General features: G+C 42.2%; 1 protein-coding gene across 3 annotated transcripts in view; it reads left to right on the top strand.

Annotated features, from left to right (window-relative positions):
- Positions 1-14026, top strand: part of MAPRE2 (microtubule associated protein RP/EB family member 2) — a 74006-nt gene that overhangs the window by 48539 nt on the left and 11441 nt on the right. For all 3 annotated transcript variants that reach the window (XM_075494608.1, XM_075494610.1, XM_075494609.1), the window contains 2 exons: positions 1864-2077; positions 13667-13806. In XM_075494608.1, the coding sequence (XP_075350723.1) occupies positions 1864-2077; positions 13667-13806 (354 nt within the window). The remainder of the gene's footprint in view (positions 1-1863; positions 2078-13666; positions 13807-14026) is intronic.

Raw genomic sequence — 14026 nt, forward strand, 5'->3', positions numbered from 1 at the left:
GGGTATTTAGGCATGAAGTAAGAAATTTGGCATGCTCCATTTAGGTACAAAGTGAAAATTGAGTCCATGTGTCTGCTGAGGAATTGTGCAGCCTAACTCATTATATCTTAATATCAGAGACCGTTTTGATAAAATACCATGTGTTAGAAATTCCTTACCATCAGTGAACCTTAATTTTAGATACAGTAAAACTACTGGTGACCTGAATTTCCAACCAAATAACTTGGAAATATGCTGTTCTTATAAGTATTCCATGTTTCTTGTCCAAAATGGGGTTTAAGGAATTTAAAGTATTCAAGAGCTGGAATAATTTATCCAATTATTTGATAGGTTAGCCAGCACATGTGATCTTGTAAAGTTAAGAATGGAGGGCTCTTAGAAAATGGCTTGTTCAGCCATAAGGTACTGGTTTATGCTTGAATGTGTGAGTTTGACAGGCTCACCAACATAAACCGCTGTGTTGCTAAAAATGAATAATGAAAGTTATGTTGTCATACTTTTAGTTTTACACAGATGTACTACCTGTATATCTTTTTAAGGTTCTGCTCTGGCTTTTAGTGTTGCCTTATTCTGACATTTAAACAGTCTTAATAGACAGTCCTGTAAGACTTTTTTAAAGCAGTGGAAAACCCTCATTATTTCCTGAAATGTTGTGGATGCTTCTATTTACAGTGTAACGTATTAGGCTTTCCAATGTTTCACTAACAAAGTTAACATTGTCAATTTTTCCGTAGGGAGCAAACTTGCTATACTTTCTCAGTGCAGAATTAAGATACAAAAGGAATGACCTGAAAGGACATGCAAAATGCTACATTAATCCTTGTAGGAGTATCATAGACTTACAAAATGCTGCACAGTTGGCTTAACCTTGAAGAAGAAATGAAAATCGAAATTGTTTTAGGTACCCTTTTTCCAGCTGCAAATTGAATGCATTCAGGAGGCATTAAGATCCATTTAAGTTGGCTCTTTAGTCAGCTGCATGAATTAAACAAGGCAGGGCAGCCCTCCTTCTGCAGCATTCCCTTCATAGTCCCTGTCTGCCCACAGCATCTGGGAGGGTTGAGCCTCCTGCAGAACAGTGCTGAACCATCTCCTTACACTGACTGTAAGGCTGTACACTAAGTGTACACTAATTGTGTACACTTACAGCCTCCTTTTGAAGGCTTCATTTCTGTGAAACATTTTGCAGGATATGGAGACATCCTCATAGCCTTTCTTTTGTTTTACTAAAACTTTGTAGGCATTTTAGTCAACTTCTGCATGTCCACGAACTGTTCTATGTATAGCTATATATGGAATAGAAAAAAATTACAAGGTTAAAACCTCAGGGTTAGTTCATATGATGAACATGCACTACCAAAATGTATGTTGGTTTGAACTTCAGCATGTCTTGGAAAAGCTGCTAGGTTTTTTTGTAGTTCAAACAGTAGGACAGAGAGCAAGAAACTCCCATCTGGACCTTTTTGAAGAATTGTTCCTTTTTAGCATGCCCAACTGTAGCATGTCCATTAAAAACAGAAATCCCTAGTTAGCTGAATATAGTGTTACTCCCAGAGCAGCTTCATTCATCATGGCTGTCACTGCAATAAGAAATGAGTAACTCTGTGGAAGAGCAGTTATAAAGGCTTATACACACCCACTGTATAGCCACTTCAAAGGCGGGGTCTTCGTTTTATTTCAGTTTTATTTCTTTAAAAGCACTTTCAAATCTACCATAATTTCCTTTCTTTTAGGGAGAAAACAATGGCAGAGGAATATATGCTGATATAGTTGTTAGATTTTTTTCAAATAAGTGTGTATATGTAATTTTTATATTTAAAAATGGCAATGATATATTATTGGAACCTTTATTCTACTTTTCAGGTAATTCCCGTGGAAAAACTGGTCAAAGGGCGCTTCCAAGACAACTTAGACTTCATTCAATGGTTTAAGAAGTTCTTTGATGCTAACTATGATGGGAAGGAGTATGATCCTGTGGAAGCTCGACAAGGCCAAGATGCTATTCCCCCACCAGATCCCGGTGAACAAATCTTCAACCTGCCCAAAAAGTCTCACCATGCAAACTCTCCAACTGCAGGTATTTTGCATCTTCAAGAATTCCATTTCTGTCTCTGAAGACAATTATAAACTGTGATCCATTTTACGTAAATACTAGTTAAAAATTATTTCCTCGTGTGGGTGGGCCATTCTTTTTGCCTTGTCATAGGCTTAGCATCTGAGACGGCAGAACTTAACTTCTCGTGGTGCACTCTAGTTTGGCCCAGCCCTATCGGGCGTAGGGTCTCCCCCACTGAACCCTTGATGTAAGTGATGTGGGTTCTAGTGATGTCTGATGGTGGAGACAAAGGCATTTAACCTTCTTGGCGATGAATGTGGTGTGTTCAAGAACGTTAAATGAAGTGTGTTTCTCTCTCACACCTCCACCCTTACAGGAAATTGCTAGCACAGGCTGATTTCTTTTTTATTCATTTTTATGGTGAGTGAAATGCTTCCAAATCTTATGGGCTGAGCAGAATGAAAAAAGGAATTGATTTGTGGTTTTATATGTGCTTATTGTTCAAGTACGCTAGTCCTCTTAAGTGAGCAACATACAACTATTGCTCTTTCTCAAAGATACCTCTGTCTTCTAATTCTTTATTTGTGTTTATGCTGGCTTTTGCTAGGATGGAGTTAATTTTCTTCATAGGAGATTGTATGGTGCTATGTTTTGGATTTGTGGTGAAAACAGTGATGTTTTAGTTATTGCTGGACAGTGCTTGCACAGCATCAAGGCCTTTCTTGTTTCTCAGACTGCCTTGCTAGTGAGTAGACTGATGGTACATAAGAAGTTGGGAGGGGACGCAGCTGGGACAGCTGACCCCAACTGACCAAAGGGCTATTCCACACCATACGACGTCATGCTCAAAAATATAAAGCTGGGGGAACAAGAAGGAAGGGGGGGATGTTTGGAGTGATGGTGTTTGTCTTCCCAAGTCACCATTACGCGTGATGGAGCCCTGCTTTCCTGGAGATGGCTGAACACCTGCCTGCCCATGGGAAGGAGTGAATGAATTCCTTGCTTTGCTTTGCTTGCGTGCGCAGCTTTTGCTTTCCCTATTAAACTGTCTTTATCTCAACCCACGAGTTTTCTCACTTTTGCCATTCCAATTCTCTCCCCCATCCCAGTGGGGGGGAGTGAGCGAGCGGCTGCGTGGGGCTTAGTTGCCGGCTGGGGCTAAAACATGACAGTGTTTCTGGAACAGGCTGAAGGACTAAGCCTGATCTTTGGTGTTTATGTAACGTGGGCATGACTGGTCACTAAGCAGATGCCATCTTTTTGATAGCTGAGAGTTAAGTGAACAGGAGAGGAGCTAACATTTAAAAAAAAAAAAAAAAAATCACTAAACGAGTGTTACTGGGGTTGGTTGCCTGTACGTATATAGGTTTGTGCATACAGAAACACACATGCATACACACTTAATTCCTTTATTGTTCTGTCCTGGGTTTACTTTATTCATGCTAACCCAGTCCTCAAATAATGATTAATATTTAGTTGGCTTAATTCTGTGACCTGTCTTTTCACGGGCTCAGATATGCACCAGTGCTGGCAAAGGGAAGGGGCGGGTATGAGGCACCCTCTGTTTTAGGCTGGCTTATGGTCTGGGATCATACCTAGATTTCAGCGTTCTGCTCTAATCACTTCTGACGTCGAAGTGGGGCATACTTGGCCAGCTGCCTTGAGCTCATTAGTGCTTCCAGGAAATTGAGCACCTAATAGCAGGCCAGTGCTGCTCTGGGCTTTTGAAGCTTCTTTACATCTTTGTTTTGCACCATCTTGTGTCTAAACTTTTGAATTTCAGGGCCTGGTATGCTATAATTTCCCATGTGATGTCTTGCACTCCCTTTGAAAACAAAAAACCCCAAGTGCTAATGTCATGGTGTTACCAATTGAGAAATTGGAAGAGACACTTTTATTAAATACAGACTTTACCATGCTTGTTAATTCTTCTTGCAGATGGTCTGTTTGTACCAAAGTCACAAATGTGTCATCCAAATTAAAGTTGTGGAGGTAACAATCCTAGAGAAATAGAATAGCTGTTGGAGTGGAACCAGCCAGCTGATACGGAGGCTAATGCAGCGATCTCGTGTCATGTTGCTGGTTGTATGAAGCACATGTCTCATGCCTCCTCAGCCCTTGTATGGAATAGAACCAATGACATATACTGTAATGATCTTTGGTAAGATTCTGTGGCTGTGGAAGTTAGCTTTTTCATGGAGAGCTTCCTTCATTATTAGCTTAAATATTGTCCAGAAGTATGACAGGCAGGATGCTAATTTAATGTTTGTTGAGCTGTGGTGGGGGGGTGTAGACATTACATGATGCTAGGTGAAATGAGAGTTGTAGCTTGTATTGCTGCCTGCATTTTAGAACAGGACTATTTCATTTAGATGTCAGTCACTCTTAGGTTTATTCAGTTTCTGGGTGAGCACGTTTTCATTTCACTGATGTATTGTGCCTTTGTGCCTCACCTCACCACATCATGTAGCCTGATTGCTTGAAAGGATGGGAGCCCTTACTGGGTGCCTGTTGATAGAGGACACTCTGGGAGGAGTGCCGTATGCATGTGCAAGCTTGTGTGTGCCTCATCTCCTCCTGTTTGGGAGTAAATTGAGATGGTGTGGAAGCAAGTCCTGGGTAGTTGGGAAATTACCGTGAAAGATGTGCTTCTGTACCTTTGTCATGCGTGTGTGTGCATGCTCATGCACACTTAACTGGAAATGAAGGACTATTCATTACAGTTGTTATAGGAACCATAATGTGCCCATGTGAGTAAAACAAGCTTAGCCATTTATACTAAAAAGGCAAAAAAGATAAGGTCTCATGAGTTCTCCTGCGGCAGGTTAAGAATTCCCCACCCCATCTTGAGTTTTGTCTTCCCTGATGATACGAGCACAGAGAGGGAATGCATGCCCAGGAGTAGGTGCAACATCAGGTGGCATAGTTTAAACTGCTATGTGTAGCTTTTATGTTGATTATTTTGTTATTCTACGTTCTTGGGTCTTCAGTGAAATGGCTGAGGTTTTGGGCACAGCTTTACTTCCACTGACTTTGTTGTGGGAGCAGTAAACATTGTGGGCTGCCTGATGCAATAACCTCTTACACCAATGCAGCAAGCATTTGCCAGCGTCTGTAGCAGTTTGCCTCAGTAGTTTGCCTCTTTTGTACATTTTCTTTTTTTTAATGTCACTTTTAATTTGTGTGATTTGCTCTACATTAACACTGAAGCTTTGAAATTTTAGTACTGTCTTGTTTCAGTTCACTAATGAAACAAAAAGAAGCAATAGTGAGAGAAGATAAAGAACCCAGAAGATCTTTCAACATAATCCAAAAGTTTTTAAACAGTGTGCAGTGGACATACATAAATGTATGCACTTACTGTTTAGTGTCAGGAGTAAGTAGACATATGGATATTCATTCACACAATATTTTTGGTCTTGACAGACCTTTAAACATGCTTATTCTAAATTGATTAAATATATAAATTTCTAAAGGCATAATTTATTTAGCTGCTAGTAATTTCGTTATGTGTTTCAGATGATTCCTGTTGTTCCACAGAATAACTATTCCAGTGCCCTTTGCCAGAGTTTTGTTTTTGAGTGATTTAGGAGGTGCTGATCTCTTTAATTATTCATAACTACTTTATAATACTCTGTTCTAACTCTGTATTTTCAGAGGTAGACTAAGATACGTCTTTCAGTTAACGAGAAAGGGGTCAAATCCCTAAAGCCTGTTCTGAAAGCTTACCCAAAAAGGTAGCTGCCATGAGTTAGAATTATTTTTGGTATTTTAATCTGACACTAAAGCTTGACAAGACCCATGGTATCAGGTAGCTGCTTTCTGTACCTATAGACAGGTATTTACCTATATCTCTGCAAATGCCGAATGTCGTCTCTACTTCATTTTAAAAAAATGCTTTTAAAAGAACCCAAAACTTGAGAAATCTGAAAATACACTGGGTTTTGTGTTAATCGGGGAGAAGTCCCTACGGCCAGGCCCTACCCCTCCCAAAGGCGATCTGACTGAGGAGTCAGCACAGGTCAAGGATAATGCAGCTCAGAGATGGAGGCGTAAATAGGTCCCTACAACTAATCTGCTGTGCCACCCTCGCGTTGCCTGGGCCCTTCCTTGAGAGACAGCGCTGATTTGTTGCTGAGCTGATGGCTGTACGGAGGGTGGATGGCTTCGGTAACACATGTAAAAGGCTTCTTCTAGAAATAGTAGGAGCAGCAAGGATTTGCCAGGTAAATGCAGCTCCCTGCTGGGGGAACGAGTATGTTTTCATCCTTCGAGGAGTGGAGCCAGCAGCACAGACCACCGCTGCAGGCTCTCTGCCAGCAGCACCACAGCTGCTTTTAGATAGAATGCCATCTGCCAGCCCTGAGCCGCCTTTCGATCTCCTACAGCCTCCGCTCTTCTCTAATGCAGTGGTAAACAGCCTACAGATGTAGAGTCAAAATTATGGTAAGGGATTAAAATATTAGGGCGCTCTTGTTTGTGCCAGTTCTAATGCTCCCTGTGGAAAATAGCAGAAAAAGCTTCATCTGATCAAATTGAAAATGGTGATCAGGTTGTCAGGATTTTAGCTTAGTGTCTTATGTAAGTATTCCTGTATGTCAGAGCAAATCTCCATGGAGCACTGTTTTGTGTATGGGTGTGGGGTGTCAAAAATACATGAGTAAAAGACAGCTTAATAAAATTAATTATTTACACAGAAGCTAAAAATGCGAGAGGTTCTTGGGTCTGAAGGCTGTTAGATGTTTTAGTTTGAAATACTCAGTGAGAGCAGGATGACTAAAGCAGAGCTGGAGAATACTGGAGGATCACATGAGGGCTAAAAATACTCACGCTATGACAGGGAAAATAACCAGGGCAGAATGAACTGTTTGTGCATGAATGCTTTATATATAATGTGACTGCCATTGAAGAGCCAATTGCACAAGGAAAATATCGATTTTCTGTAGGGAAATGGTACATCCTACTGTGGCAGATGTGCTGTAAATTAATTTTGAGGGATAAAAATACTCAACGAAACCAGTCTTTATTTTAGCAGCTAGTGGTATGATTAGGACTCCTGGGAGACTAGAGAACTCCTTCTAACGCTTCTTTCCTTTGCTTTCCACCAAAACACGCTACCTTTTTCCCCAGATGGCAGGCAGTTGGTATTGGCGATGGCAACCTCTGCTCGCGGTGGTGGGGTGCTCCAGGGCAACGTGGCAGAGCTGCAGATGGGAAGAGCCGTGGGGCGACAAACTGAAAATGCTTTTGTGCCTAGTTCATACGAGGCCAAGGAATTGTACTAGCCGACGGGAACAGCATGTGCAGTGACAGTGCTGGCCGGGGAGGTAGAGAGGAAAGTGGCTCAGCCTCGGTACAGACACACCCTCTCCGCCAGCATGAGGAGAGTTTAATTTTTAAACCCACTGAGCCTGAGAATTTAGACCACTAAGCAGTGCTGCTTGCAGTGCAGGAGCCAAGGCCTTTTTTCTAGAAAGAAGATTGTGTCTGAAAAACAGCGGTGAAAATTGCTGTCTTAATTTTCAGTGTATTATGGGTGTGGTTTGAATGTCTGCGTTGCTCAAATTTTTGCATGATCTTTCGTATTTCCTTATGCATTTCTTTGCATATTTTCTTTCAGATTTTCCTTTTGAGACTGCTTTTTCCTTGCAGCTAAGCAGACAGTTGAATTTAGAAAATGCAGATTTTTAAGAGCATTTCAAAATTCAAATTTTATTCTTCTGTTAAGCCTATGTGGTATGGTTTTATCCATTGAAGATGAATGCTTGCATCCTTGAAGATGTTTCTAGAGAAGACAGGGGTTTCAGCTGAGAACAATTAATAGTTGCCATTTAAATGTTGGTTATTTTAAATCTAAAGAAAAGTCTTCATTTATCATGGGGAAAAGGCTGTAGCTAGTTCCCATCTATCTAGTCTCCTTCTTTTAAAGATGAACTGGGGGAGTCATGCCATCAACAAAACTTTTTCGTCTGACAAGTAGACTCCGTTGTATGTTCTTGCTTGGATTGCTCTGTTGAAATTCGTAAAAGGTGCTTCAGTTTCAAGTATTTGTACGCACTTCTTTTTGCCAGCTGTCTGGCAGTGATGATCGATGTAGAGCTCATCAGACTGCACTGCAGCCAGCAGCAGTGGGGGTATGGAGAGCTGAGGGGACAGGGGGGCCTTGCCACCCAGGGGAAGTTAGTACCACAAAATAATTAGGCAGCTGCACTGCGGCATGTTGGGATGCTGAAAGTCGAGTCAGACTTTGTCTGAGGTAATTTCATTCCCATTAAGTATCATTTGTCATCTATGCCACTAAGCATCCCTAAATTGAGCAGTTTCTTGCATCCCAGTGTAGCCGCAACAATAAGCGTGTGTGAATATTAATTTGTTTACTGTTCTCACTCATTTGTTTTAAGTGGGTGGAGAGTTTTTCTTTAGCTTGTGAAGAAATTGCTAGCTCTGTGGTGCCTTGGTGGGTTTGTTTTTTCTTCCGTGGCATGAGTCAGGGATATTCGCTTTATGAAGTCCTTTAATTTGACTGAAGATACACTGCGATTGATTCCCAAATTCCAATGAAGCAGTGGTCATAAGGGCTCAGCCAAGTCTCGTGCTTGCTCAGGGCTTCCATTGCTCTGCACGCTGTCCTCACGCACGTCCACACTGTATTCATGCATGTGTTTCCTTGGAATTTTACATAAATATTTAACAGTATACTAATTACTCATATAGCTTCAAGGAAGATTTCTCTCTAAACATTAAATAGGTCTCTTGTCTGCAAGACTGCGCTTGTGATGTAAAGTGACCTGGAATTCGCAGCCTAGCTTTGTTGTACCCAAAACCTGCACGCTGCCAACGTCCACTGTTTTAAATTGCAGAAGTGTACATCTGTTTGCAAAACTTATGTCTTTAGCAAAAATACTAGTAAAGCTGAAACTGGAGGGGATATATTTAATTATGATGGCACTGATTAGTAATTGTTTCTGGAGCACCACAGATAGAAAACTGTAATGCATTTCAAAGCTGGTTCATCTAAGTTATTTCAGTACAAGAACAAAATAATTTGTCTTTCAACTGTGAATTTACTTTTCCCATCTCTGCTGATATGGGCAGGTACAAAAAGTTATCCAGGTGTGAACCGAAGCAGCTGTGATACTGTTTTAAAAAAAAAATCCAATTGCACCCTGCATTGACCTAAAATCAGAGCATGCTATAACAGAAGTTCTCACAGAACGGTGGAGGTGGGAAGGCACTTCTGAGATCGTCCAGTCCAACCCCTCTACTCAAAGCAGGGTCACCTAGAGCTGGTTGCCCAACACCATGTCCAGTCAGGTTTTGAGTATCTCCAAGGATGGAGACACCACCACCCCCCCCAGGAACTTGTTGCAGTATTTGATCACCCTCACAGTAAATAAGTTTTTTCTTATGTTTAAATGGAATTTCTTGTATTTGTGCCTGCTGCCTTTTGTCCTTTGACTGGGCACCACTGAAAAGAGCCTGGCTCCATGTTCTTTGCACCCTCCCTTTGGGTATGGATAAGATCCCCCCTGAGCCTTCTCTTCTCCAGGCTGAACAGTCCCAGCTCTCTCAGCTTTTCATCATATGTGAGGTGCTCCAGTCCCTCAGTCATCTTTGTGGCCCTTCATTGGGCTCTCTCCAGCATGCCCGTGTCTCTCTTGGACTGGGGAGCCCAGCGCTGGACCCAGCACTCCAGATGTGCCTCATCAGTGCTGAGCAGAGGGGGAGGATCACCTCCCTTCACCTGCTGGCAACGCTCTTCCCAATGCAGCCCAGGAGGCTGCTGGCCTTCCTTGCTGTAACGGTGTGTTGCTGGCTCATGCTCAACTTGGTGTCCACCAGGACCCCCAAGTTCTTTTCTGCCACGCTGCTTTCCAGGCTGTTCGCCGCCAGCATGTTCTGGGCCATGGGGCTGTTCCTCTCCAGGGGCAGGGCTCTGCACTTCTTTTTTTTGTGTGCTTTCTCAGAATATGTAAATGGGTTATATATAAATATTTTTGTAGAAGATATGGTGTTGGACGGAATTTAAACTGCTTGGGCTTTATAGCCCCTCTGAGCAATGCATTAGGACTTATTCCACGCTTGCGCTAATTGACTGCAAAGCCATTGTAGTGCTCAATAGCAAAGTCATTAAGTCTACCAAGATCTTCCATCTCCGTTGAGATATCTGGCTGTCTCAGGTACTTTGCACTGCTCTACCAACCAGCATCCTTTAATTCTTCTATGAAATTAAGCTTCTGTTAGAAATGGGAGGCTTACCTCTGAGCTGATTCTAAAACTGATGTTTCAGAATAAATGTGCAGTAAAGCTTTTTTTTTTTCCCCTCCAGGAAATTTTAAATTAGAAGTCCCTAGGCATTCTCTGTTGCAATTAAGTTCTACCCAGCTGTCGCTGATACAGTCTGAAATGCTCAGGTTATTTAGCTGGTTTTTATCTGCATTACTGAAGTTGGAATATCATGTTCATTTAAGAGCTGATCCTGAGCAGCGGAGCAAAAGTCGATTTCTTTTGATTTGTCTGGACTTTATAAAGCTTAGTAACACTTTGCTGTGGAAATTGGAAAGGCTTTGTTGTTTTCAAAGGAGGGCAGAATATAATGTGGTGTACCGGTGCTATCCAGCCCTCTCTGTCCGCAGACAGTGGTGATGTGGGCTTGCTCAGCATGCTCTGGGATGATGCCTCAGCTGCAAATTAGAGAGAATACCTGGGGATTAAATGTTTGTGCCTGTTCTGTCCTTAACTCACTCTGCAGTTTAAAAAGAGGTGTGTACTTAATGATTTGGCTTTCTGTGATCAGTACCCCGACCTACAAAGAACTAGCTCGCTTCGCAGGGCTGTTGAGCATGAAAGGGAGCAATATGCTGTGGCTGCACAACACGCCTTGCTTAGGTCTTGCACCATCACCTTCCAGGAGGAATGGTGAAGAGCTGACAGGCTGGGGGATGCCGCCCTAGAAAAGCTGAACAGCGTCTCCTGTGCTTGTGTGCAGGTGCTTGCTGCCTAGAGAAAGTCCAGCACTGCCTTCGAGTAGAAGAAGGGTAGTTGGTAGAGGGGGGAGCTGCATCGACCAGCCAAGGTTTCACATCTGAAGGTCCATAGCTTGTTTTATGGCATTTAATTTTCAGTTGATATCCTGAACTGTGTCTTGCAGGTGTAGAATACAATAAGAAATAAATGTTGATACCTTGGTTTAGTATACATATATATCATTTTAAATATTGTATAGGTAACAGTTGCAGTTGCGTGTGATACAAGTATTCATTAAATAACTTGAGGCCCTACTAGAATGCTATAGTCAAAGTGATTATTTCATGTGTGTGTTTATCTTGCATATGTTGATGCCAGTTTTCTTCTGTTTATCTGCTAATCGAAATGAAAATTATTTTCCTGGCTTTGAGAGCATCTTAACAAGCCTGCTCTGAAGCAGCTGATTTTTAGTTAGTCAAAAATATGGACTGAACCTGGAAAGCATTGCAGGCAGGGTGCTAAAGTTTATGAAAGTGCCTAAAGAAAGGAATAACAGCAAAAAATCTTGGCATTTTTAATGTTTTTCCACAAATTATTTGTTCTTTGCTGATCTAAGCATGATGTGAAAATAAGTTTAATTTCAGGCACGTACACAACATTGAATTTTCCCAACTTTAGCGAGTCTGTGTACTGTATCTGAAATCTGCTAGAGGTGAGTTTGTGTATGCAATTAGCCATGGAACATATGGGAGTCACCAATTTCTAAAAAAAACCCAAACAAACAAACAAACAAAAAAACCAAAACAAAACAAAAAACCAAAAACCCCAAACAAGCAAACCCAACTTTTTTTTTTTCCTTCTCTGTCTTACATTAAAGAGCATAGAAAAGGAGCATGGGCATCTTGCACAGAAATGTTCACACAAGTCAACTGCATTATCAAGTTGTTTATTTGTGTTCTGTTGGCATTAGATGACCCAGTTAATACAGAGTTATCCTTAGAGGAGGGAGGAGATGCTTGTTACAGAGAGGCCTGTGACTAAATCAGGAAAGCTTAAGCAAGCTTGATTAAATAACCCATTGCTGCTCTCCTCTCCCATCACTTCTCAGCTCCTCCAAGGGACAACGGTACACAGGTCTAGGTCAGTGAGACCGTGTGAGCTCCAGGGTTTGGTCATATGGGCAGCCCCACAAGTTGTCTCTCTCCCCCTCCTGCCTTCCCTGCCTCCTTGCGGTTTCTTCCTAGTAATGCCTTTGTAAAACGTTGGTTTTACAATGAATTGCTTTAATAAAGTGTTGTCTGACTCTGGGGATACACTGTGGAAATAGCAACTTAGAACAATTTGCAGTGTGCCATAGATCAAGTAATCGTATGGGAGGAGCGGCTGGTGAGGTGTGGGGTGGAAGGCGGCTGCCGAGAAAGCTGGGGCAAAGCCCTCCCGAAGTGGTGGCTGCAAGCTCAGAGCCCAGCTGGGAGCTGGGTGCTTGCTGGGTTCAGGCTTTCTCCCGCACCCTGTGTGTCCCAGGCTTCAGAGCTGATGGCATTTGGTGGAGGATGGCCATGGAGCCCATCCGCATGTCCGAACAACTGTATTTTGCTCTTTCTAAGAAACAGTGATAAACGTGGATGCTGCAAAGCACGACTTCTTATTCACAATAAATCAAAAATAAAACAGGTCGGAGAGCGGGCTGGGTTTCTGTTCTGTTGTCTTAACCCAAGCAATTTTTGTACCAGATGTATGTTCACTGTGTCTGAAATTTATTCCTAGTCAGAGGGAATAAGGAAAAGGCTGTGAGTCAGAGTACAGCGCCTGTGGGAGCCCAGGCAAGGTGGACGGCCGTGAGCCGGGCACTCGTGTACCAGGGCTGAGCGACTAAATCGAACAGCCAGCGACAAGGAGAGGAGAGACCGAGAGGCAGAGCAAGGTGCGAGGAGCTGGCCGGGATGTTCGTATGAAGGCACTGCAAACCCTTTCGCACGATCTCTGCTCGGGCATTTGCGTGCCTCAGGCCTTGTGAAGAAGAGTACCTGTGCGCGCTTGTTACTTGCCGTTTTTGCTGGTAAAGATTCTAGCAGACTTGCAGTGCAAGTAATTAAAAACAAATAGCAAACCGTAAGCAGATCAAAACTCATCTCTTGGTCACTATGGCAACTGTGAGTCCACCGATGGATTTAATTCTGCATGCTCTGTCTGAATTTCAATGCCCTTGTCTCAGGGATGGTTTACATTTGAAAATGAGGAAAGCACAGAGGCAGTTTAGCTGAGTTTATTTCAAGTCTGTCTTTCTCCAGGGAAATTGAAGATAGATATGTACACTAAATATTGGGCTGGGGGAGTGGTCTGTTAACGGCTGAAAGCTGCTGAGAGCTAAGGGAACTTTTATAGTCTTAATTTGACGTTTGTTTATTTTCATTTCAGAGTTACTTCACTCTCAGTAGAAAACTCAAAGTAAAACTGCTAGGAAATGTGTTTTTTTCCTTTCCCAATGTGTAGCAGCACTGGAACTTCCTCCACTGTCACCTTGAAGTAAGAGAGAGAATGGCTGTCTGTAAAAGGAATACTTTTGTTTCACTACCAGGTTAATAGGAATGTATTTATCATGGAGATAAATCTTGATTATTATTTATTTATTGTATTTTTCAGGTGCTGCTAAATCCAGTCCAGCTTCTAAACCAGGATCAACACCTTCTCGCCCATCTTCAGCAAAAAAAGCTGCACCAAGCAGCTCGGCATCCAAATCAGATAAAGATTTGGAAACTCAAGTCATACAGCTCAGTGAACAGGTAAATTTGCTTTAGGCATAAAATTAGATGCATTTATTGTCACAGGCAGGCATGAAATCTAACATTGCCCTCTGTTGAATGATGCTCTCCAGAATTATGAAGGGACAAAAGATTGAAATAGCTCAGCTGGGAAGAAAAAAAAAAAGCAATTTGTTGTTAAAAATAACATCTGACAGAGATGACTGGTGTATGCCAGTATTTTTAAAACGTGATCTTAGGA

This window comes from Mycteria americana, chromosome 2, assembly GCF_035582795.1.
Source record: "Mycteria americana isolate JAX WOST 10 ecotype Jacksonville Zoo and Gardens chromosome 2, USCA_MyAme_1.0, whole genome shotgun sequence".
Classification (NCBI taxonomy): Eukaryota; Metazoa; Chordata; class Aves; order Ciconiiformes; family Ciconiidae; genus Mycteria; species Mycteria americana.